This window comes from Pan troglodytes, chromosome 4, assembly GCF_028858775.2.
Source record: "Pan troglodytes isolate AG18354 chromosome 4, NHGRI_mPanTro3-v2.0_pri, whole genome shotgun sequence".
Classification (NCBI taxonomy): Eukaryota; Metazoa; Chordata; class Mammalia; order Primates; family Hominidae; genus Pan; species Pan troglodytes.
The window spans coordinates 14,353,073-14,380,170 of record NC_072402.2 but is presented as its reverse complement, the minus strand read 5'-3'; the positions used below and the strand labels follow the sequence as shown (position 1 = coordinate 14,380,170).

At 39.7% G+C, this 27,098-nt stretch overlaps 1 protein-coding gene across 3 annotated transcripts in view; it reads left to right on the top strand.

Annotated features, from left to right (window-relative positions):
- Nucleotides 1-27,098, top strand: part of DNAH5 (dynein axonemal heavy chain 5) — a 327,271-nt gene that overhangs the window by 283,105 nt on the left and 17,068 nt on the right. For 2 of the 3 annotated variants that reach the window (XM_016952957.4, XM_016952956.4), the window contains exons 69-76: nt 4,728-4,849; nt 6,630-6,779; nt 13,044-13,289; nt 15,181-15,400; nt 16,761-16,966; nt 17,591-17,794; nt 19,665-19,880; nt 25,869-26,081. In XM_016952957.4, coding sequence (XP_016808446.4) covers nt 4,728-4,849; nt 6,630-6,779; nt 13,044-13,289; nt 15,181-15,400; nt 16,761-16,966; nt 17,591-17,794; nt 19,665-19,880; nt 25,869-26,081 — 1,577 coding nt within the window. Of the gene's footprint in view, nt 1-4,727; nt 4,850-6,218; nt 6,780-13,043; nt 13,290-15,180; nt 15,401-16,760; nt 16,967-17,590; nt 17,795-19,664; nt 19,881-25,868; nt 26,082-27,098 lie in introns of those variants that run through there. The other variant, XM_054684178.2, reaches the window with a different exon arrangement.

The following is a 27,098-nucleotide window of genomic DNA, read 5'->3' as shown; positions in this document are numbered from 1 at the left end:
GAAGTTGGAAGTCCCAGATCAGAGTGCAGCACAGTGGATTCTAGTGAGGAGCCTCTTCTGGGTTGTAGACAACTGTCTTCTCATTGCATCTTCACATGCTGGGGAGCAGAGAAGAGGAAGCAAGCTCTCTAGTGACTATTATAAGGGCACTAATCTCATTCCTAAGGGCTCCACCTTCATGACCTCATCTAATCATAATTATGTCTCGATGGCCTCACCTCCCAGGACCGTCAGAATTGAGATATAGGGTTTCAACATATGAGTTTTGGGGAGACACAATATTCATCCCATAACACTATGAAAATGATGCCAGGGTCTAAATAGATTCATCTAGTATACCTTTCTAAACCAAGTCTTTAGAGATACGACATAATTTTATCTAGCAGGAGATTTTCATGCTTAACATGAGAGTAGGTTTGTAGGAGAACTTGAAGATGACCCCTAGGGGAACAATAGGGAAGGAATGTAGGTATACACATGCTGTGCCCTGGTAGGGGTTATAGGTCCATAGTCATACATATGCAAATGCATTTTCATATGCATATACATATGCATATATGTGTGTGTATATATATATCTTATAGTAGCAACAAAGACCCATCTGTTTAGATTTGAACTTAGAAATGGTTAAATTATAGACAATCTCTCTCTCTTTAATTGTGTCTAACCATTAAACACTTACTCTTTAGCTATATTTGAACCTTATTTTCCAAATTTCCTAAATCAGAATAAGTGACAGATGAGTCTCTGGAGAGAAAGATGTGTAGATGTAAGAGCTGCCTTCTCTGGTGAACCCTTAATATGTTACTAATTTCTGGCCTCAGTGACTCTAGTCCCCCGTTTCTAGAGCTTTTCAATGGATTGTTGTTCCTGTCGTTCTCAACTCAGGCATGAAATGTATTTCCACATAGAAATAGCTTTGAAGAGAGTGTCCAGCTCTTGTTGAAATACTTTGAAGCATATCACAGTTTGTCTTCATGATAGCAAACATAAGATTTAGAGTTAGGAAGTTGAGAGTTAAAATATGTGTTGGCTTTGTCACTTTCTTGATCTTGAGAAGGTCATTTACCCTTTTCAAACTCCAGTTTCCTTGTCTATAATACAAGGATAGTAAAATCTACATAGTAGGATTATTGAGAATTTACACAGTTTATGTAAATCCTGATACATAGGATATGCTTAGCAAATGATGGCCATCATTATATTATCTTCATCACTTTAGTTATTTTGATTAGTCTGATGCTTGTATGGGTTGGACTGGTTGTCATGGGTCTTTGGCTTTCAACAGCTGTTTGTAACGCTGCTTTATGAAACAGTTTCAGAGGAAACTTTGGAGCAGGATTATGTTGCAAATCTGCCCTTCGATGGTTAGGTTGATGAGAGCTACCTGGTGACATAAACTCTCTCTGTAAGGACTTTAAAATCATTTAACATAATTTAAAATGTTATTTAGATAGTGTTATGGTGCAAATGTTTGTATCCGACTAAAATTTGTATGATGAAAACCTAAACCCCAAAGTTATGGCATGAGATGGAGGGATTTTTGGGAGGTGATTAGGTCATAGGGGCAGAGTCAAGATAAGGGATTGATGCCCTTATAAGAGAGGCCCACCCAGGTGCGGTGGCTCAAGTCTGTAATCCCAGCACTTTGGAAGGCTGAGGTGGTCAGATCACTTGAGGTCAGGAGTTCAAGACCAGCCTGGCCAACATGGTGAAACACCATCTCTACTAAAATACAAAAAAAAATTAGCCAGGAGTGGTGGCTCACACCTGTAGTCCCAGCTACTTGGGAGACTGAGGCAGGAGAATCATTTGAACCTGGGAGGCGGAGGTTGCAGTGAGCCGAGATTGCGCCACTGCACTCCAGCCTGGGTGACAGAGCAAGACTCCCTCTCACAAAAAAAGGGGCTCAAGAGAGACCCCAACTCCTGCACTATGTGAGAATTGCAGTGAGAATATGGTCTTCTATGAACCAGAAGTGAGCTCTCACCAGACACCAAATCACTGGTGCCTTGAACTTGGAATTCCCATCCTCCAGAACTGTGATAAATAAATTTCAGTTGTTGATAAGCAGAGTGCCTCCTAGAATGTGATATTCTGTTGTAGCAGCTTTTAAGCCCAATAGCCACAACAGATTTCCATTTTTTTTTTTTTTTTTGAAGACAGGGTCTTGCTCTGTCACCCAAGCTAGAGTGCAGTGGTGCAATCACAACTCACTGTAACCTCAAACTCCTGGGCTTAGGTGATCCTCCTGAGTAGCTAGGACTACAAGCTCATGCCAATACATCCAGCTAACTTTTAAATTTTTTGTAGAGATGAAGTCTCATTATGTTGCCCCAGCTGGTCTCAAACTTCTGGGTTAAGCTGTCCTCTTGCCTTTTCCTCCCAAAGTCCTGGGATGACAGATGTGGGCCACTGCTTTTGGCCTCAACAGTATTTGGATGGTGGTCTTTCAGTCATTTCTAAGATGGGAAAGGCTCAGCCTAGATTATTCTCTAAGTCTGCCTTAGCTGTGACAATTTATGATTGTGTGGCATAGCTTGTATAAAACTTTCATTATAAGCATGTATCATTTTCACAAAGTATTACGGTAAAAACCCCAACTTACTTTTTTTTTTTTTTTCCAAAGCAAGAGTTTGAGGAAAGAGGGGAACAGCACAGTTCTCAATTATCTGGACAATTTATTTCGAATTATTCCTTTCAGCTATTTATTCATCAAGGGTCTATTTAATTTGTTACCACATTATTCAGGAATATGTTCTCTCCCCCAAGTTACAATCACTATTTGTGCCTAATTGTGTACTTTGGGAGCCGGCAGGTTAGTCATGACATAGTTACCTGCTACTAAACAATGAATAATACTCTGGCCCGCGAGGAACTCTCTTTCCTTTCTGTGAATAGCCTTTCCCTAACCCTCTGGTGGATGTCTTACTCTTTTCAATTTGTTGGAAAATGGACAGTTGCTAAGGTGCAACATTTTATTCAACACAATGCATTGTCTTTAGGTCTTTGCTCACTGGTGTTAAAACAATCTGTTTTCATTTTACGAGCTAATATTTTCTTCAAATTGGCTTCAAGGCCATACTGACCTCATTGTAAATACATTTTGATGGATTTGGCAAAAAATAACAATTTAGTAGTGTACATGGTGCCTGGATAAAATAGATATTAGCTCAATAAATATCTTGAGTATTATCATTTGTTTATAACCTACTCTGTTCAAACAAAGATTTTTAAAGTGGCCAAATGGATTGATTTTATCATTTTATGAATAATGCGTAGGCCGGGCGCGGTGGCTCATGTCTTTAATCCCAGTGCTTTGGGAGGGAGGCTAAGGCAGGCAAATCACCTGGGGTCGGGAGTTCGAGACCAGCCTGACAAACATGGAGAAACCCCGCCTCTACTAAAAATACAAAATTAGCCAGGCGTGGTCATGCATGCCTGTAATCCCCGCTACTCAGGAGGCTGAGAAAGGAGAATTGCTTGAACCTGGGAGGCAGAGGTTGGGAGCCGAGATCATGCCATTGCACTCTAGCCTGGGCAACAAGAGTGAAACTCCATCTCAAAAAAAATAATAATAATAACAGCACTTTGGGAGGCCGAGGTGGGCAGACCACGAGGTCAGGAGATCGATACCATCCTGGCTAACACGGTGAAACCTCGTCTTCACTAAAAATATGAAAAATTAGATGGGTGTGGTGGCGGGTGCCTGTAGTCCCAGCTACTCGGGAGGCTGAGGCAGGAGAATGGCATGAACCTGGGAGGCGGAGCTTGCAGTGAACCGAGATCATGCCACTGCACTCCAGCCTGGGCTACAGAACGAGACTCCGTCTCAAAAGAAAGAAAGAAAGAAAGAATAATGCATAGAGCATATTTTCCTTGATATTCTTTAATGGATGTTATTTATTAAATAGTATATTTTATCCTTAATTCTTAACTTTATCCTTTATTCTTAACTCTTTTTTAAAATACGATTGCTCACACATTCAGTTGTTCTGAAGTGGACAACAAAAACATTTTTAAGGTGTCATTTTTGTTACATTGCTGTCAGAGTTACGTGGGTTACATGAGCTTTGGTAAATCATCAGTAAAAAGATAAGGGTCAGTACCAAATGGAAATGTTTGTTGTGGTTAGCTTAGGGTATAACCACAGGCATAAGTGATATAGCATGGAACCCTTGGGGTGTGTTCAAGGTAGATGTAAGTAATATACTGATTTATAGAAGAGAATCCTTCAAACATGTCTAGTACTACTAACATTTCTAGATAAAGTATGTATTGAATATTAGCTTGTGCTAATATTGGGCAATTCTTAATATTGACAACTGATGCTCATTTAGTGACCCTCTGCCATGTCCTCTATCCTGTTTTGTGTGCTTTACACGCATACATTGTGACACAGGTTTAATTATTCTTATTTTACTAATTTGGAATTAGAGACCTAGACAAATGAAATGGCTTGTCTCAGACCTTGTCCGGGGGAAACTAGGACAGAATCCAGCATCTGCCTGATTCCAAAGTTATATTACTGATGATTACATGAGTTTTTTCTAAAATTATCTATTGATTTATTAAATGTTGCATGTTTCTCACTATGATTTATATTTCTGTGCTTAAAAAAGTGAAAGTAGTAAAATAACTGAAATTAAAATAATACAAATTTTACTAAATAGATTGTTTTACAGTGAAGGAAGGGAAATCTGATAATTTAATATTTAATTTTAAAGGAGGTGCCTCATTAGACCTTAAAGCTTGTCCTCCAAAACCATCAAAATGGATCCTGGACATAACGTGGCTGAATTTGGTGGAACTTAGCAAACTCAGACAGTTTTCAGATGTCCTTGACCAGGTAACTGTGCTTTGAATCAACTTAAGCTAATGTCATGTTGAGCAGCTTTCTGATTTATCACTAGATACAATATTTGTGGAAGAGAGATAGTTCTTAATATTGTCACTCTTAAAATGGTATTACATGTGCTTGACCTTCTTGAAAGCACACTTACACTCTGATAAGGCATTCTCTGCTCATCGTTAACTGATCTTGCAGGTAGAAATGTGCCCAGGAACTTTAACCAGTGCCATCCTGGGCCATATGTTAGTATCACCAATCGGATGTCCACAAGTAGAAAAACTGATAGATGCAATTAGATTAAATAATTAGATAGACTTAAAAAGCCTTTTCCTTCTTTCTAGAGGTTAAATGAAAAGACATATGAACAGCCTGCCTCTAAATGCTAAATTTCCTTTCTTGCCTCTTGTTTCTCTCCCTCTTCTTCTTCCTCTCCTGCCCTTCCCATTATTTGACTTAGTTAGGCACCTGGGTATGAATCTCCTGAAAACACTTGGCCTCTTATCTTTAGAAGTTATCATCTTTCTAGAATCAGCCAGCTCCTGATGAACTTTGCATGTGCTGGAATCATGGAAGTTGGGTGTAGAGAATTGAATTGGGACAAGCCAAGAAACAGGTTATTGAAAATCAGGTGACCATAGAGAAATGAGTTTGGCAGCAGGGTGGCTTTATCCAGCTATAAGTTGAAGGCTTTTTTTGATGAGGAAATGTCTTAAAGTTGGTTCTTGACTTCCTCAGTTTAAGTTGACCATTTGCTTATGTTCTGCTATCCTTTTATGTTTTGGCTTATCACTGGTGGTGTTTATTATTACTACCATGTACTTAGGGGTACAAACCATTCTTTCGGGTTATTCCCCAGTAGGATTACCCCCAGTGGCCTTGCCTAGACCATTGATATTGAAGTTGCTACCTTCTGGAGATGATATCTTATGCACGAAACCCCTCAATATTAAGTAGTCTTTCATGATCGAAAGAAGTTACTATTTTTATTCTTACATGGTACTTTCTAAATATGAACCTGGAATGATTTGCCTTTGATTATATCCCAAGAAAGACATTGGAACCCTTGATGAAAAGGAATATACCAGAGAACATAAGATGATATTTATCTGTAGACATTATTTGTTTATTCAGTGTTTCTGATCTGCTTACCATTGTAATTCCTGCCTCTCTTTGGTGTTTTAAGCTGCAGAGGCTAATGTACTATGTCCTTTTACTCTTTCCCAGTTGCCTAAGGGTAGCAGGTGTCTGATCATTCATTTGATGATATTAACTGGCGTATTTCCAATTACTCTAGATTAATAGAGTATTGATCAAAAAGCTGTTCATTCAATAATAAACATGTGTTAAATGTCTTCTTTTGTGTCAGGAGTGGTCCTGGGAAATGAGGAAACATAAGTGAATGAGATTTGGTTCCTGACATGAGAAGATTTTGTGGAGCAAATCGGACTTCGTTGAAATAATGAAAATGAGTTTCCATTGATTTTGTTGTATTCTTTACAAATTTGTTACCACAAAGGCATAGAAGAAATTAAATATCCCACGACTCTCCCTACTTTGAAATGTAGTTGTAGGCTGATGTTAGTATAGACTGACTTTGGAGCAAATGACATTAGATTTTACACTGTCAAACTTTCTATAATATAAAATAAAAAAATAGCCGAGGAATATAATTTACACATATCTGGAGAGGTCAGAGGTTTGATGAAACATATCTATGACCTGTTACTGAAAGATTGTTGGGTGGCATGACACAGTTTTTATCCCATGGTATTTTCAGATATCGAGAAATGAGAAAATGTGGAAAATTTGGTTTGATAAGGAAAACCCGGAGGAGGAACCTCTTCCAAACGCCTATGATAAATCTCTTGACTGCTTCAGACGTCTTCTCCTTATTAGATCCTGGTGTCCTGACAGAACCATTGCCCAGGTAAAAAGTCCATATTAAAGAGAAAAATGAGAGAATATTTTTAAAGAGAATTTTCTTTTAAATTAAAAAAATATTTTAAATGTGAATTCCAGTGAGAATTTTCTTGTAGGCCTCTGTGTGATTTTCTAGCAATATGTGTGAAAAATGGAAAAGTAAACAAATAGATGTCTTGAGGCATACGTTTGGGCTAAGTGATTTAGTAACTTTTTCTGACCTAACTGCTACAATAGGAGTAAATGAGAAAACCATGATTCTAAGGTTGGCATATAGGTATAACATAAAGGTAATGCGTTATTCTTTTATATCATTTTATATTCAATCAAAGATTATATGGCTGCTCCATTTTGCTGGTAGTAAAACAGTGTTTCTGAAAGCAGGAAGAACATAAAGGCATTAGGGTGAAGAGAGTGGGGGAAGGACAGTGTGCCCAAACCGTAGTCATTTCCCCAGAAAAATGTCACAGCTCTAGATGTCAGTAGGTTGTCTTACAACTGAATTTCACATATGGTTTAAATGTGAATCCTGCCTCCAGATGATTCATCTGTTTAAAGACCTTTAATTTGCTGGCTTAGTATCATGGGACTTTACCCACTAAAAGGACTTGTGTCTTGCCTTTATGATGAAAAGTTTAACGCTGATATTCAGCCCAGGTTGACTCCTTAAGGGCTTTTCCAAATGAGCTGTGGAGTAGCAATAGCCTTGGGTTTATAATAGAATGTAAGATATTTTCTCCTTCATTCTCCAGAGGGAGTGTTAAAAACTTATGGAGTAACTACCTCCAAGTCCACTTAGGTACTGTGGAATCATGAAAACAACCAGATTCAATGATTTATTGAGAAAAGAAAAATGAGTTTCACAGTTCGGGGCACTGAGATCACTTTTCCTTTCAGTTTTTCTTCTCAGTTTCATTACTTTTATCCTGCCCAACTGAATTGTGAAATGGTTGCCTTATTTAAGGACAGTGTGGAAAGAAATGTTTGAGTAGTCTCTTTCTTATCTTTTTCCATAGAAAGCTATATTTGCTTCAATGCTGAAATTTAAGTAACTCTTTTTTGTAACTTTATCTTCATCCGATCCCTATAGCTTCTCCGATCCCTGGACTTACCACAGCCATGGCCTCATACCTGTTCTCCTTACATTTCCTCTTGTATACTCTAGTGTACTCTGCACACACTAGAAGAAATGCAAATATGGTGCCACTCATTGGCTTTTCAAGTCCTGCAGTATCTGCCCATGGCCCTTATAGTGCCCAGGTCCTAAACAAGGTTTAGAAGGCCCGTTGGATAAATGTTCTCTCCTCTCAAGTTCTTATTCTCCTTTTAGAATCCTTTTGTGATTTTCAACCTGACAACTTTCTGGGAAGCATATTAGTAGGTCTACAATGTAGATACATTCAATCCCATTCCCCATAGGCAGCATCAGGCTATATGCATTTCTTATTCTCTGCATTTTGGCTGAGTGTGACTGTCCACATCTGTGCATGCCTGATTGCAAAAATGCTGCACTGTCCGAGTGTGTCTCCTGAGAGGTACACATTTGTGTCTTAAAAATCCTCAACAGGTCAGGTGCGGTGGCTCACACCTGTAATCCCAGCACTTTGGGAGGCTGAGGCAGGTGGATCACGAGGTCAGGAGTTCAAGACCAGTCTGGCCAACATGGTGAAACCGCATTTCTGCTAAAAATGCAAAAATTAGCCAGGCATGGTGGTGGCACCTGTAATGCCAGCTACTTGGGAGGCTGAGGCAGGAGAATCGCTTGAACTTGGAAAGTGGAGCTTGCAGTGAACTGAGATCGTGCCACTGCACCCAGCCTAGGTGCCAGGGTGAGACTCCATCTCAAAAAAAAATACTCAACAAAGGGCGGTTGGCACAGGTGTGCAGGTTATTCGTTCATTTTCTCCCCCATTGAAAGGCTGAATCTGTTGCATTGGGACCACATATTGGGATGAACAAGTTCTGCAGAGCTGTGTGAAGAGCAGTATATGAAAATGCAGCACTCCACAGTGGGGTGTTGGCTTTCTTTAAAGGCTGGCAGGCTGTGCAGAAGCCTGGCTTGCCACACCTGAATTAACTCTTACATCAGTTATTATGGGTGTCCTCCTGTCCCTAGCCAGTGACTTGCTCTTTGCTCCTTCAGGGTCTCTGCATATGTTTCTTCTGCATAGAATGCACATGCTCTGACCCACTTAGCTGTCCTCTTTGCCTCAGTAAATCCCACTCATCTTCCAAGCAACAGCTTAAATGCTTCTTTCACAAGGGAGCCTTCTCTGACATATTCCTGCAAGATTAAGCAGTTTCATACTTTCATGTCACCCTGCAAGTCATAAATCCTTCAAACTAGTTATTTTGCTATTACTTGCTCAATGTATGTCTCATCCTGGCATGGAGGTGGGGGGCGAGCTTCATAAGGGCTGGGCCATTTGTCCACTGATCTGTTCCTAAAACCTGTTGCACTGCCTGGGACAGAGGAGAGGGTCATGGACCAAGGTTTATATCTGTTGCATGAGGTGAATTATCTAACATGGTTTGTTAGTTTGTGCATTGCTATAAATAAATACCTGAGACTGGGTAATTTGTAAAGAAAAGAGGTTTAATTGGCTCATGGTTCTGCAGGTTGTACAGGAAGCATGGGGCTGGCATCTGCTCAGCTTCTGGTGAGGCTTCAGGAAACGTTCAATCATGGCAGAAGGTGAAGGAGGAGCTGGCATGTCATATGGCGAGAGCCAGAGCAAGAGAGTGGGGGAGATGCTGCATACTTTTAAACAACCAGATCTGGGAAGAACTCACTCACTATCATGAGTACAGCACCAAGCCATTCATGAGGGACTCACCTCTATGACCCAAACACCTCCCACCAGGCCCCAGTTTCATCACTGGGGATTACATTTCAACATGAGATTTGAAGGGGGCAAACATTCAAACTATATTATTCCTCCCATGGCCCCTCAAATCTCATGTCCTTCTTACATTGCAAAATACAATCATCTCTTCCTAACTGTCCCCCAAAGTCTTAACTTGTTACAGCATCAAGTCCAAAGTCCTAAGTCTCTCTGAGACTCATCTCCTCCCACCTGTGAGCCTGTAAAATCAAAACACATTATTTACTCCCAAGATACAATGGTAGTAAGGCATTGGGTAAATATTACCATTCCAGAAGGGAGAAATTGGCCAAAAGAAAGGAATAGTAGGCCCTATGCAAGTCTGAAACACAGCAGGGCAGTCCTTAAATCTTGAATCTCCAAAATAATTTCCTTTGACCCCGTGTCCTGCATCCAGGGCACACTGGTGCAAGGGATGGGCTCCCAAAACTTTGAGAAGATGGGGAGACCGAGTAATGCCTGGAATTATTGTCCTGCTGGCTGGTGAGATAATGCAGGGTGTTGGGTTGAAGTTGAAGAAAAGAAGATGAAGAAATGTACTCTTTCTAATGCATGCATGTCTGGTTTCAGATCCATGACTACCGCAGTGGGGCCTTCCCTGGGATTGCTGAGCATCCTTGCATATTACATATTTGCCCCACAGACTCATTACAACCCTTAGGCTTGGAGCCAATTTGAACCGTGACTGTGACCCTATTTAAGAATGTCCCTGCCCAGGAACTGGAATTATGACCAAAGGTCCTTTCTCCAGATATAAGTGAAGCAGCCTTCCCTGTGGTTATCTATTCCAGAGGTTGGCAAACTAGGGCCTGCCAACAACATTTGGCCAACTGTCTGTTTATGCTCAGCTGGTGACTTAAGAATTATATTTTTAAATGCCTGAAAAAAATCACCAGAAGACTAATATTTTGTGATAAGTGAAGATTGTATAACATTCACATTTCAGTGTCTCTAACAATTTATTGGAACATAGCCATGCTTTTTATTTGTGTGCTTACGACTGCTTTTGTGCAACAGTGGCGGAGTTGAATAGTTGCAATAGAGATGATTTGGCCACCAAAGTCTAAAATATTTACCATCTGGCCCCGTAGTATTCTAACATGTTAGCTCATGGCTTGGATGGTAATACCTGAACTGGGTCAATGCTGAGTTATATGGCAGAACTGGCCATGTTGAGCCCCTTGCTATCTTGGGATAGAAAGTACTTGAATCTTGATGAGTTGCACTATAGAGATGCAGTGATGGCGGAACATGTGGCTGAGAAACATCTGCAACTGTGGAATGCCTCAGTGTCCAGCCTTTGAAGTCCTTCCTGATCACAGGACTCCCTGCTTCAGTGACTGTGACTGAATGTGTACATGGAGTAGACATTTGGGGAAGTCAAAGAACATATCAGGCAAACTTATTAAACACCTGCCAGAGGCTGTAGAAAAATATGTAGGCTTTTATATACAAGTTAGAGATTTAGATATTGGATCTGTCCAACCTAGAAAAAGTATTGAGAGGTATGAAAATAAATAGCATCCTGTGCCTCAAATTCAACTGGACTGAAATTCACCTCCTCAAAACTTCCCAGGCACTGAACTAATAGAGAGGAAGGTCAGAAGGGGTGAGCCTCTCTGTGAGTGAGGGTCCAAGGTGCTGTTTGGTCATTTCATTGCCAGTGGCCTAGTCCTGTCAAAGAGGGCCTGACCACCATTTCTTGTTCCTTTGGGAAACCAGGTAGAGGTCTTTCCCCAAAGCCATCTAGAAATAGTTGCCAAGGCAGAAATCCTGTGTATTCTACAAAGTTGGCATGCCTCTTAATCTGCCATTGGTATGAGGGAATGGACATTATGAGGAGGATTATGACTTTAGAAGAAGGAGAAGAGATCCACAGTAAAATGGTCCAGCTGTTTCTGAATTAGCTGGTATGAGTTAGGGAATGTGAATGCTCCTCTTTTTGTGTTTTGCACTCTCATGAGGAAGATGGACATTCCCTGACGACCAATTTTCAGACACTCTTTACCTGGCTATATGAATGATGAAGCTTGTTTGAGAAGTCTCCACACACCAGGTGGAATCAGAAAGTAGGACCAAGCCAGTCGTTCAACAGTCTAGACTCATGTGGCACCCATTTTACCTCTCTTACCAAGCTACGAGAGGACATAGTAAGCCAGGAGATTCCTCTGTGGTGGCCACTTCTCTCTCATTGTAACCCACAAAAGAGGGCAAACACAAGTGGGAACCATCGCACCAATTTGTAAGCTCAGATGCTTGGGGTACATTTTGAGGATGAATAGGGGATAGCAAGATATCGAAGATGAGGGATGAGCCAAGATTACTGGCTGCAAATCAAACTCTGATGTTTTAAAGTCAAGGATAATGACTGAACCAGCTCTGGCTCCCCTTTGGTCCGGTTCTATCTGAAATCTGTCTGATTCAAGGGAAGCTCCATCTGAAGCTGTTTTGTGTTTCTCCGGGAATTGGACTGGGGAGGCTCACCTGCCTAGCCCTTGGGAGAGTTGCAGGTCATGTTGCACCCACGCCTAAGTTATGTGAAAATGATTATTGTGGAGAATGCTACTGGGGAGAGAAACTTGGGTTTTACCCATCGAAGGTGGAAGAAGACCACCAGAATAGGAGGAAAAATGTTTTTGAGGGAATTTAATTATTTAGAAGGCGGAGAATATAGATTAAGGATCATATTCACAATACCATTTGTTGAAAAATAAATTATAACTCTTTTACCTCATTTGAAAAAGGACTTTGTTGTTACCAGAATTTTTTTCTATGGTTGTAATAAAGTTGACAAAATCTGTGATATTTCGAGTATGGATTTCATTCAAAACAAAATTAACAGTAAACGGATGAGCCAAATGTGGGAAGGAATGACGACAATGATGAGGAGAGAGATTATGGATTAAATCTTTAAAAACTAATTCATTCATTCAACAAATATCCAATATATTTCATAAAAATAGTCACTCAATAATTATCTATTTAATCAGTACCCATTACATTCCAGGTATTGTGTTGCTTACTTGATTATTTAAATGCAAATATATTTGCCTTAGAGCATCCTAAACAATAGTTTCCCAGTATTTTTATTTTCTGGTCTAGCAGGAAGCAAGCAGTATATTGCAATGGGTTTCAAACCAGGAGTCATACAACTTTGGTTCTTTTGACACTCTGATTTTGTACTGGGTAAGCAACACAGTTTTCCCACCTATAGAATGGAGATATAAACAAACAAATATGAAAAACAGTCTCTACCCTGTTTGCCTGACAGGGTTACTGTGGACATCACTGAGATAATTACAAAAATGAATTTTGGAAACCACACTACATTATCTACATGAAAGAGTTGGAATGACTTTTACTGACTTGTATACTGTTTTTGGCAGGCCCGCAAGTACATCGTGGACTCCATGGGAGAAAAATATGCCGAAGGCGTTATTTTAGACTTGGAGAAGACGTGGGAGGAATCTGATCCACGGACGCCACTCATCTGTCTCCTGTCTATGGGCTCAGACCCCACAGATTCCATCATTGCCTTGGGGAAGAGATTAAAAATAGAAACCCGTTATGTGTCCATGGGCCAGGGCCAGGAGGTCCATGCTCGGAAGCTCTTGCAGCAGACCATGGCAAACGTAAGGCTGAATGTCTACTTTCGTGCCATGCTGTTCATATTACAGGTTATAGAATAGCAATGCAGAAGAAAAATATAAATCATTAGGAGTTTAAATTTACATGCTGCCTACTGTTTACTAAACAGCATTTTTTTTAAATTTAAGCTAACATTAAAACTTTTGAGGCAATGTGGCAAATAAATCAACTACCCAAGGATAGCAAAGTGGATGGTCTACTCAGTAAGATGAAAACAAAACATTTAATGCAGAGAATGGAATCCCAAAGAAATGGGATTCTGTGGGTGAAGATGGAATATCAGAGTTCTCACCTAAGAAGTTTAGATCACCTGGGTGCGATGCCTCACAACTGTAATCTCAGCACTTTGGGAGGCCGAGGCTAAGGATTGCTTGAGCTCACGAGTTCAAGACCAGCTTGGGCAACATAGACCCCATCTTTACAAAAAAAAATTAACTGGACATGGTGGCCTGTACCTGTGGGCCCATCTACTTTGGAGTCCGAGGTGGGAGGATCACTTGATCTGGGAAGGTAGAGGCTGCAGTCACTGCAGTCCAGCCTGGGTGACAGAACAAGACACTTTCTCAAAAACCAAAACAAAGCAAAATACAAAAGAAGGAAACTCAGGTCAGGGTTCACTTCTATGCTGGCTAAAAGAGAGGAACTGAAGTTTTCTTGTAGTTGCTGTGTTTTATATTGAATTTCCTTTTTGTTTTGAATTGTGGACGGTGTCAATTGAAATTTTCAAACGGTAATGTTTAGATAACTTATTCAGCAGTACTGTAAATTTCGGAAGAAAATATAAGGAAAATGTGAAATCTCTAAATTATCAGTTTTACATGTAACTCTGCTAAGACTTTAGATCTAGTGCTTGTTTTTTTTTTTTTGGTGTTTTTCTTTTTGAAAGACAACTCATGCAGCTCTAGTCAGTGATCTAAGATGGGTTATAGAAAAACACCTCAAGATTATGATCTGGATCTTGTAGATGATTTTAGCAAAAATATTTTATAGATTAGATATTGAGGAAATTATTGTTACATGACCCCCAATTTTGCCTGAGTTGCATTACACAAAGACCTTCCTATACTTATGGTATAATTCAGGCAAAAGATATGGCTTATTATTTTCTAAGGCTCTTTCTCTTCTTAGTGTGGTCAGATTCCCAGGGAAGGTTCTTCCACATGCTAAAGGGTGCATGCTCAGTTGCCAGGATTCTGAGAACTAGTGGGAGGCAGGAAGTAGCAGGTCTCAAAATTCAGCAGGCAATCATTCTTTCACCTGGTTTCAGTGTGGTACCTATTCCCTCAATGTGCTGGTATCCTCCAATCTAGACCCTGTTTTGCCTTCTGTAGAAAATCAACTTCTCATTTTTCATTAAGGCAGGCAGAATTTGGGGAGTTATGTGGTATAAATCAGGTTGCATCTCAGCTTTCCCTAAATGCTAGCTTAGGATTCAACTTTCCTGAACCTCTTTTAAATGTTAATGATAATGCCTTCACTCTCTCTGTCATTGTCCTTAAGAGTTCATGCCTTTAAAAATTTTCTTCATTGTAGTTTTAATGAAATTTGGGGAGGGATCTGAGTTAAATGGATGTTTTCAATCAGCCATCTTTACTTGGAAGTCCTTTTATGTTTAACTTCGATTATATTCATGATTGCGACCATATAGTATTGGTACAATTGCATACTAGTGTATACTGGAACAAATGCATGGACTAAAAATAAAATAGCTTATCGCAATTAAACATTTTTGTTTTCTTAGATTTGACCTGGATTAATTTAAAATGGTTAGTGTTTTTCTATTAAATTTTAATTACTTAATTTCTAAAGAATGTAATAATTTAGAATTTGGGTGAAATACAAAACCACCTAATTTCCGTTTACTGCTATTGACAGGGAGGATGGGCACTTCTGCAGAACTGCCATCTGGGACTTGATTTCATGGATGAGCTGATGGACATAATCATAGAAACTGAGCTTGTACATGATGCGTTCCGCCTCTGGATGACCACCGAGGTTCATAAGCAGTTTCCCATTACACTCCTTCAAATATCCATTAAATTTGCCAACGATCCTCCACAAGGCCTCCGGGCAGGACTGAAAAGAACATATGGTGGTGAGTCCAGAAATACTTCCGAGTCTACAGGAGTTTCCTTACTTAAATTGTTTTCCTAAAAAAATTGTAAAAGGATTAGCTAGGATGCAGTTATAGCAAATAGTACTACTGTTTAACCTGATGGGGAGGTGATGGTCCTCTTTTGTGAATATGTCCCGGCAGTGTGAAAGAATCAGAGCTCATGATTCCCACCTTCTAGTTTCCTATTTTCCCAGTACTGCCCTATTTAAGCCCATGCTGTTCTCCAGCTAGACATAATTAATATCAAAAATGAACAATTTTGTCATTTATGGTCTTTATGCTCCATACTTAAAGTAGTACAGTAGTCTCTTCGAAGAGGAGAGTCTGAATTAAAGTCATGCCTGCTTGCCTTTCATTACGGCCATATGTCAGAAGGTAGCTAAGTTAAAAATCCAGTGGCAGCAAACTCAGGCCCAAATGCCCCATCATGACTGGGGCTGAGGTCACTCTCTTGGCCATTGCTTCCTCTGCTTCATAGCTTTATGTATGGGGCTTGCGGTCATGAAAAGAACATGGAACTTTCAGTCAGAAATCCTGATTCTGGCCCTTGCTGTTGACAATTACTTTGTTCTCTTGGGTGTGAGTCATTCCATCTGAGTTTCAATTTTCTCATATATAAAATAGGGACAAGAGAATCTCTCCAGGAGAATTGAAATAAATTGTAACTAAAATCATGTATTTGATAACCATAATAAATATAATTATTGTCTTTCAATCTGGAAAACCTGCAAAGAGACTTTTGGGGAGTTGCTAACAAGGCCCAAATTCCTGCCAATCTATAAGATAATGTGGGGATAAAGGAGAGGTGGAAGGATAATGGCAGTAAAAAATAAATAAATAAATCTAATTATATATTCAATATAGTATATGCATATGTATCAATCATTATTATTTGGAGCATGTACTCAGGTGCAAAGGGCTTCTATATATACTATCTTAATTAATATAAAATTAGTTAAAAGTATATGCCCCAAGTATATGCTCAAAACAGCAGTAATAATAATAGAGTAGTAGTTATAGTAATAGTGGCAGAATTTATTTAACTGTCGTTACCCTTCCAGCTTGATTTTACCCCCACGTGATCTTGTTAGATTGGCAGGAAGTTGACCCATGTTAGCAAGCTCCTCCCCTCCCCAAAGTCTCTTTGAAGATTTTTCAGAGAGAAATGGCCTCTGGACACCCAAAAGTTAAATTATTATTGTCACATGAGTGTCATAAAAACAATCCAAAGTAAGTGAATTTTAATATCAGGGATTTACAAAAATGATTACTTATAAAAGTAGTAGAAAATAAAGACATTTGAGAGATGATACATTTTTCACCCAACTGACCACAACAGGTGTCAGCCAAGACCTGCTGGACGTGAGCTCTGGGTCCCAGTGGAAGCCCATGCTGTATGCAGTGGCTTTCCTGCACTCCACTGTCCAGGAGAGGCGCAAGTTCGGTGCCCTGGGGTGGAATATCCCCTACGAATTTAACCAAGCGGACTTTAATGCCACTGTGCAGTTCTTCCAAAACCACTTGGATGACATGGATGTCAAAAAGGTACTGCCGCGCATGCTGCCTCATGCCTCTGGTGGCTGTGGGCTTGGGCCATCAAGCTCACGGGACCTCCTAACTTTGGGGTAAATTATATAAGAGAATTTGCTGTGCTTGCAAAGTCATCTTTAAGTCATAGCAATTTGGGTCACACTTGCCTCTTGATTTCAGGAAAAATTGATCAAATTTTGATTATTATTTTATTTCTCAAAAGTGAGTTGACATTCCAAAGAAGACAGCCTCAAGGGGCCTGTTCTCAGGGGGTGTGGGTGGGGAAGCTTGTTCTTCAAAATCCTAGAAAATGAAAATGGGAGTCCAGATCAGTTGGAAGTGTGTGCTTTCTAAAGAACTGCCTCAATACCCTCAAAAAGCAAACACTATTTTCTATTTATATTGAAGTATGAAAACATACGAATGCATCAAGGAAGTCTATTTCAAATCATGGACCTGAGCATGGAGTAACTACTCTTCTTTACCTTTTTACTTTTCTTTCTTCACTTTCTCTTTGCAGTACTAATGAAAAATGACTGACTGAATGATGTTGAAAGTGAATACATGGGTGTGACTTGGCAGGGAAATAATAATGCAACGGTAGTCAGTTCTACATAATTATTCTATAAATTTTCCCAGGGTGTCTCCTGGACCACCATCCGCTACATGATAGGAGAGATTCAATATGGAGGCAGAGTCACTGACGACTATGATAAGAGATTGTTGAACACATTTGCTAAGGTTTGGTTCAGTGAAAATATGTTTGGACCAGATTTCAGTTTTTACCAAGGATACAATATTCCAAAGTGCAGCACAGTGGATAACTATCTTCAGTATATCCAGGTTTGTCAACTTTAGAATTTTATGCATAGAGCAAATATCTGTAGCCATTTGAGTTTTGGGTATTAATTGCACTGTCTATATTGCTTTTACAATACATTTTAATGGTGATATATACTAATGCTTTTGCTGTGAAGGCTTGCTTCGTATTTTTATACTCAACGGATTATTAAAATGTTTATGTTTGTTCTGAGTGTGTTTTGTGTGAATCGTGTTTCTATCCCCCCTCTTTTTTAATGCCCCAGGGAGGAATTTTCTTTGAGGAAGATGATAGATTAGGCAGATTTAGAACTAGGAGACCTACACAAATCACCTGGAGTTCTCTGTCTGTGAAACTTCGGCTGCCACAGCAGTAGAGCAAAGGCAGCTTCTAGACCCAATTTGTTCTGTTTTCCAATCCGTTTGACAAATCCCATGACATCTGTTCCTTAACCCTGGCCTAATGGACAGCCTATGGATATGTCCAGGAAGCTGCTTTGTGTAAGAACTTCCTCTAAGACAGGGTTTCTCAACCTTGGCACTATTGACATTCAGGGTTGGATCTTTCTGTGTTGTAGGGGGCTGGCCTGTGCTGTTCAGCAGCATCCCTGGCCTGTATCCACGGGATGCCAATAACAACCCCATACCCAACTGTAAGAACCAAAAATGTCTCCTGAAATTGCCAAATGTCCTCTGGGGGGCAAAATTGTCGCTTGTTGAGAAGCACTGACATAAGAAGGAATAGGTAGATTTCTACAGGCAGTTTGGGAATAGGTGGGGAAAAAATTCTGATTTTCAAGGTGACTGCGTCTCCTTTCTCTATACCTAAAATTCATTCTATCATTATTTAGCAGTCTCTTTGGTTTTTATCTAAGATTTATCTCAGAGTAAACAAACTAAAACATAACAGCCCCAGAGGGCTAAATTTATCAGTATATTTACATGTTGCTTTGATATATAAATGTAATGAGTTTATCATATATTACCGCCTCTGCACTTTTATTAATTCAAATCAGCAAATATATTTGTCTTACTGTACTGCATGTATCTTTAAATCATCAGCACTGAATAAGAAAAGTGGCCATGAAGGTATAAATTTAGGGGTGCTTGTACATATATTTTTATATACACCCCATCTCACAGTGCATTTGAGGTAGCTCATAAGAAGATATTATGCAAGAGGGAATAAAATGAGGGAGCAGAAGGGAGGGAAATACAAGTATGACTCATATTAAATAATTAAGTTAAGGATAAGATTCATACGTAGAAATATGTGTCAAATTGTCCGTAAATTTTCCTTTTTTTCAAACGGTTGGGGGATCTTTTTGCCTGCTTCTCCTGCTTCTGCCTGTGTCCCACACCATCTCTGTCTCTGTTTTTCTCTCTGACTCTGTTGCTTTCTCAGTTTCTCTCTTTTCCTAGTCTCTGTCTTTTTCCCCGGGAGGGTACGACTCCCACGTGCTGCCTTTATTTGGACCACGATTACTAAAGCTGTCATTTCCTGGTATCTTCTAAACATAATAACCATTAGTTATACAACATTGATTTGGACAACTGGTTTGAAGTCTGTTAGACTGTCAGAAAGCAAAACACCAATCCACAGCTCCCTTTCTATCTCACATATTGTATAACAAGACAGTCTCTCTTGATTAAATTTTGTTTGAGGTGCAGACTGTAAAGAGCCATGAGCCTACTGTCTGTTTCTCAATGTTAATTGCTTTTTTTAAAGGAAACTTGATTCTTTTCTGGAGAAATTATTGAGTTTGTAGCTTGACACCAATAAGACTTAAGTAAATGCATATCCTCATAGAAGCATTTTTGTTTCCTAAAATAGTGTAATTTAGACGGTGCTTATGTTGGCAGTCTGTGCTTATCTAGGGTGTTTGTTGTTCAGAGTTTGCCTGCCTGTGACAGCCCTGAGGTGTTTGGGCTGCACCCGAATGCTGACATCACCTACCAGAGCAAGCTGGCCAAGGACGTGCTGGACACCATCCTAGGCATCCAACCCAAGGACAGCTCTGGTGGAGGGGATGAGACCCGGGAGGCGGTGGTGGCCCGGCTGGCTGATGATATGCTGGAGAAGCTGCCCCCAGACTATGTCCCCTTTGAAGTGAGTTGATGAAATCCTGACAAAATGTCAGCTGGGGTTGCATATCTTCGGTTGGGAGAGTGAGGAAGAAGAAAGGAGGGCAAAAAATAATTTTCCTGAAATTAAAAAACATTCTTTTAAAAACCAGCTTCTTAACCAGAAAAAGAAGTTTTTGCCTCCATGAATGTAATGTAATCTTTTCAATATATAAACCATAAGGAAACCTGTTGAGAATGTTAATACTTATGATTGATTTACAGGTGTGTACTGATGGATTAGGACTGCTTTTCTGAACCTTCCCTGAGGTACTTTACATTGCCATTTGTTCAAAATAAAGCGAAGTATTATTAAAACACCTGATTATTCAAAAATACATTTTATGTAGTTTAATGCACACCTTAAAATTCAGACCTTCTTTATTTCAGACAGTCTACATTTATATCATTACCTCTGCAGCTTCTTCATTCTCATTAGTTTTGAAAATTGATATTTTTAGTATGTAAGTAGTTTCTAAGCAAATTTATGATGATGAAAGTTAATTTTTTGACATCTTTTTCAATTGAATTAATTTTCAAAATTTTTTTTCATGAGTTATTGGGGTACAGGTGGTATTTGGTTACATGAGTAAGTTCTTTAGTGGTGATTTGTGAGATATTGGTGCACCCATCACCTAAGCAGTATGCGATGCAGCATATTTGTAATCTTTTATTCCTCGCCCCCCTCACACTCTTCCCCCCAAGTCCCCAAAGTCCATTGTATCATTCTTATGCCTTTGCGTCCTCATAGCTTAGCTCCCACATATCAGTGAGAATATATGATTGGCTTTCCATTCCTGAGTTACTTCACTTAGGATAATAGTCTTCAATCTCATCCAGATCACTCCAAATGCTGTTAGTTCATTCCTTTTTATGGCTGAGTAGTATTCCATCATATATATATATATATGTCGGTGTATATATATATATGTCGGTGTATATATATATGTCGGTGTATATATATATATGTCGGTATATATATATGTCAGTATATATATGTCGGTATATATATATGTCGGTATATATATGTCGGTATATATATGTCAGTATATATATGTCGGTATATATATATGTTGGTATATACATATATATGTCGGTATATATACATGTCGGTATATATATATGTCCGTATATATATATGTAAGTATATATATATGTCGGTATATATATATGTCGGTATATATATGTCGGTATATATATGTCAGTATATATATATATACACACACACACCACAGTTTCTTTATACATTCGTTAATTGATGGGTTGGTTCCACGATTTTGCAGTTGTGAATTGTGCTGCTGTAAACATGCATGTGCAAGTATCTTTTTTGTAGAATGACTTCTTTTCTTCTGAGTAGATACCCAGTAGTGGGATTGCTGGATCAAATGGTAGTTCTACGTTTTAAAGGAATCTTCACACTGTTTTCCATAGTGGCTGTTCTAGTTTACATTCCCACCAGCAGCGTGGAAGTGTTCCTTGATCACTGCATCCATGCCAACATCTACTGTTTTTTGATTTTTCGATTATGGCCATTCTTGCAGGAGTAAGGTGTTGTCGCGTTGTAGTTTTGATTTGCATTTCCCTGATCATTAGTGATGTTGAGCATTTTTTTCATATGCTTGTTGGCTACTTGTATATCTTCTTTTGAGAATTGCCTATTCATATGCTTAGCCCACTTTTGGATGGGATTGTTTGTTTTTTTCTTACTGATTTGTTAGAGGTCGTTGCGATTCTGGATATTAGTTCTTTGTCAGATGTATAGATTGTGAAGATTTTTCTCCCACTCTGTGGGTTGTTTGTTCACTCTGCTGACTGTTCCTTTTGCCATGCAAAGGCTCTTTAGTTTAATTAGGTCCCAACTATATATCTTTGTTGTTATTGCATTTGCTTTTGAGTTCCTGGTCATGAAATCCTTGCCTAAGCTGATGTCTAGAAGGGTTTTTCCAATGTTATTGTCTAGAATTTTTGTAGTTTCAGGTCTTAGATTTAAGTCCTTAATCCATCTTGAGTTGATTTTTGTATAAGGTGAGAGATGAGGGTCCAGTTTTATTCTTATACATGTGGCTAGCCAATTATCCCATCACCATTTTTTGAAAAGGGTGTCCTTTCCCCACTTTAGGTTTTCGTTTGCTTTGTCAAAATCAGTTGGCTGTAAGTATTTGGGTTTATTTCTGGGTTCGCTGTTCTATTCAGTTGGTCTATGTGCCTATTTTTATACCAGTACCATGTTGTATGATGCCTCCTGATTTGTTCTTTGTAGTTAGTCTTGCTTTGGCTAGGCAGGCTCTTTTTTGGTTACATATGAAGTTTAGAATTGTTGTTTCTCATTCTTTGAAGAATGATGGTGGTATTTTGATAGGGATTGCATTGAATTTGTAGATTGCTTTTGGCAGTGTGGTCATTTTCACAATATTGATTCTACCCATCCATGAGCATGAAATGTATTTCCATTTGTTTGTGTTGTCTGTGATTTCTTTCAGCATTGTTTTGTAGTTTTCCTTGTAGAGGTCTTTTGACTTCTTGGTTACATATATTCCTAAGTATTTTATTTTTTTGCAGCTATTGTAAAAGGGGTTGCGTTCTTGATTTGATTCTCCACTTGGTCACTGTTGGTATAGAAGAGCTACTGATTTGTGATTTGTGTACATTAATCTTGTATCTAGAAACTTTGCTGATTTCTTGTATCAGTTCCAAGAGCTTTCTGGAGGAGTCTTTAGGGTTTTCAAGGTAAGCGATCATATCGTCAGCAAGCAGTGACAGTTTGACTTCCTCTTTACTGATTTGGATGCTCTTTATTTATTTCTCTTGACTGATTGCTCTGGCCAGGACTTCCAGTGCTGTATTGAAGAGGAGTGATGAGAGTGGGCATCCTTGTCTTGTTCTGGTTCTCAGAGGGAATGCTTTCAAGTTTTCCCCATTCAATATTATGTTGGTTGTGGGTTTGTCATAGATGGCTTTTATTACATTGAGGTATATCCCTTGTATGCCGATTTTGTTGAGACTTTTAATCATAGAGCGATGCTGGATTTTGTCGAATGCTTTTTCTGCATCTATTGGGATGATCGTGTGATTTTTGTTTTTAATTCTGTTTATGTGGTGTATCACATTTATTGACTTGCGTATGTTAAACCATCCCTGCATCCCTGGTATGAAAGCCACTTGATCATGCTGGGTTATCTTTTTGATATGTTGTTGGATTCAGTTAGCTAGTATTTTGTTAAGGATTTTAGCATCTATGTCCATCGAGGATATCAGTCTGTAGTTTTCATTTTTGGGTATGTCCTTTCCTGATTTTGGTATTAGGGTGATGCTGGCTTCATAGAATGAATTAAGGAGGGTTTCTTCTTTCTCTATCTTGTAGAATAGTGTCAAAAGGATTGGTACTAATTCTTCTTTGAATGTCTAGCAGAATTCTGCTGTGAATCCTTCTGGTCTTGGATTTTTTTATGTTGGTAATTTTTAAATTACCATTTCAATCTCACTGCCTGTTATTGGTCTCTTCAGGGTTATCTAATTCTTCCTGATAAAAGCTAGGAGGGCTGTATTTTTCCAGGAATTTACCTATCTCTTCTAGGTGTTCTGGTTTATGTGTGTAAAGGTGTTCATAATAGCCTTGAATGACCTTTTGTATTTCAGTGGTGTCAGTTGTAATATCGCCTGTTTTGTTTCTCAGTGAGGTTATTTGGATTTTCTCTCTTCTTTTCTTGGTGAATCTTGCTAATGGTCTATCTATTTTATTTATCATTTCAAAGAACCAGCTTTTTGTTTCATTTACCTTTTGTATTGCTTTGTTTTGTTTCAATTTCATTTAGTTCTGCTCTGATCTTGGTTATTTCCTTTCTTCTGCTGGGTTTGAGTTTGGTTTCTTCTTGTTTCTCTAGTTCCTTGAGGTGTGACATTAGAATGTCAATTTTTGTCATATTACCAGAGTTGGTTTTCTGGTTCCTTCTCATTTGAGTAGGCTCTGTCAGAGAGAAGGTCTTAGGCTGAAGGCTGTTGTTCAGATTCTTTTGTCCCACAGGGTGTTCCCTTGATGTAGTAGTCTCCCCCTTTTCCTATGGATGTGGCTTCCTGTGAGCCGAGCTGCAGTGATTGTTGTCTCTCTTCTGGGTCTAGCAGCCCAGCAAGTCTACCTGGCTCTGGGCTGGTACTGGGGGTTGTCTGCACAGAGTCTTGTGATGTGAACCTTGTCTGTGGGTCTCGCAGCTGCAGATAGCAGCATTTGTTCTGGCGGAGTTGGCGGTGGGGTGCAGTGGACTCCGTGAGGGTTCTTAGCTTTGGTGGTTTAATGCTCTGTTTTTGTGCTGGTTGACCTCCTGTCAGGAGGTGGTGCTTTCCAGAGAGCATCAGCTGTGGTAGTATGAAGAGAAACTGGCAGTAGGCAGGGCCCTAGAACTCCCAAGATTATATGCCCTTTGTCTTCCGCTACCAGGGTGGGTAGGGAAGGACCACCAAGTAGGGGCAAGGCTAGGTGTGTCTGATCTCAGCCTCTCCTTAGGCTTGTCTTGCTGTGGCTACTTCAGTTTCTTCAGTGGGGGTGTGTGTTCAGGAGAGGAGGCTCTCCCTTTCCCACTTCTGCAGTTGGGGCACTCACGGTATTTGGGGTGTCTCCTGAGTCCTGCAGGAGCAGACCGCCTCCTTCACAGAGTCTGTGGGTCCTCTTGGGATTGCTGCTTTGTTCTTGGAGTCAATCCAGAGCTAATGTTCACAATGCAAGCCTCTGAACACTGCTCTGTCCATCCGAGTCAAAGCTGCAATCTAGTCTTGCCTCTGTCCCCCAGTTGTTTTCTTTTTTAACATCTTAATGAGTATTGTGGAAAGAGTTACCCTGATAGTATTTTTTTAAATCTTCAATTATCCTTTGAGTTACAAACAATTCAATTACATATGCACTCACAAAAATTTTTTTAAAAATTACAAAATAAAAAATAAAAAAATAAAAATCTTGATTAGACCAAGACTAAGAGGTAGCTGATTTTCCATATAGTTTTAAGAGATGACCTGGACAATCATTTGGTGCTACTAACACGAGCCACCCTATTTCTTTTTATTTTTCCCCTTTGTACCTCATTTTCAAGAGGAATCCTATAGCATTTTGTGTCTTTTGTACCCCACTGTTTTCTACTAAGCAGGCAATTTTGGCTGCTAATACTACAGACTGAACTTAAGGACCTTTAGTCAAGGGGATAATGTCCCTGGAATAACCTCTGATCACTTGCTTGGAGAAAAATCAATACTGTTATCAGCTTTCATAAGCACTCTTCATTATAGGATCAGGAAAGGTGTCATTCGTGTCTAACAGGGGTTGAAATAGTTAGGAAGTGATAAAAATGTCTAAAAATAGAATGATAACTACATAAATAAACATGGTAAGTAGCAGGAGTTAGAAGAGTCTCCAGCCTTTTGCTGAATTTGTCAGTGCTACCTTAGGTTATAGCAACTCAGCCTAACACAATATCTGATACATAGAAGACTCTCAGTAAATACTTGTAGGATGATAATGAATGGTTGGGGGGATGGATGGATGCTTTGATGGAAAAAACAGAAAGCTCTTAAAAGAGAATTCTAGTTTTTTGAAATAGCCAGCAGAATGGTTGTGTGTGTGTGTACATGTTTGCTTGTGTGTGTCCACATGTGGGTTTGAAAGAGCTCGGATTGGCAGAAAGGGAGTTTCCCAATAAGCGCATTTGCTGTTTGGAAGACTGCATGGTTGTGGTCATGCATTTTACATTCTTCTGTGAATTCATGGCTGCCTGTTCCTTCCCACATGGCATGAAAATTCGGGCTGGTCATCTAACAGATACTTTTTTCTGTTTTCTTTTCTTTTTTTTTTCTTTTTGCCATGCAATAAAATAGAAGCTTATTATTTATGGAATAGTAAGAATTTGGGCCTGTTCAGAGGCCCCAGGGCACCAGGTCTATAAAATCCTTAGTAGCTAATTGTTAACATGTGCTTTGAATGTCTCCATGGCAGGTAAAAGAGAGGCTGCAGAAGATGGGGCCATTCCAGCCTATGAACATTTTCCTCAGGCAGGAAATAGACAGAATGCAAAGGGTACTCAGCCTTGTCCGCAGCACCCTCACTGAGCTGAAACTTGCTATTGATGGCACCATCATCATGAGCGAAAATCTGCGAGATGCATTGGATTGCATGTTTGATGCTAGAATCCCTGCTTGGTGGAAAAAAGTACGTATAAGCCTGCTGTTATTCTGCCTGTTCACTTATTATTGTGAAGAGTTGTAATTGGCAAGTGGAAAGCATGAAAGGATAATTTACTCAACATGATTCTTTTGCACAGGGACTAAGCCCCTTGTAGCCCTGTATTTTTAGACCATAGGTAGGGAAGGAAGTTTTTTTTTAGCAAATCCCATGAATCAGGTTCTCTGCTAGGGCATTTACATGCGTTATTTTACTTAAATTTTGTATTTTACTGCTCTTATTTTACAGATGAGAAACTTAAGTTTGGGACAGGTTAAGTCTTTTCTCAGATTACACATCTAAGTAGTCCAAGAATCAGAATTTAAACCCAAGCTCCTGGACTCCAAAGTCCATGATGTTGGTTTCATAGAAGGAAACATGCCTCACCCTAACATCAAAAGTCACACCAAAAGAAAGAAAAAAAAAGTTTCTGCTACATGCTATCGAAATGGGAGGAGTTCCCTTATCCCCCTCACAGGGCGTGTGACAGGGGTGTGGCTGGGTTTTCTGTGCCCTGCTGCTCAAATCCCTAGGGGGAGCATGCAGAGGGGCAGGTTGTGGGGACTGTTCTGGGGCTCCAACCCCATGGCAGTATCTAGGGTTAGTGTTTACAGCTCCCGAATGGGCGTGTGTTACAGTGTACTCTTTCAGTTTTGCCATCTGCAGATGGCTCGCGTTAATCAGCTCAATTAGACCCTCTTCTTTATCGCAAGGACAGAGGGCTTTCTGTTTCCTGGGTTCTTGCTCTAGTGTACTGGAAAAATTGCCTCACATGTGGGCTTAGAGGTCGGGTGCAAGGTTTTATTGAGTGGTGGAAGTTGCTCTCAGCAAGATGGATGGGGAACCAGAAGGGGGATGGAGTGGGAAGGTGGTCTTCCCCTGGAGTTGGGCCGCCCAGTGACCGGACTCTTCTCTTACCATGCCTGAGCAAATTCCACGTCGTCCCGCTGTCAGCGGTGTCTGTTGGTCCTGCCAGTATATGCTGGTGCCTGTCAGTGTGCCCTT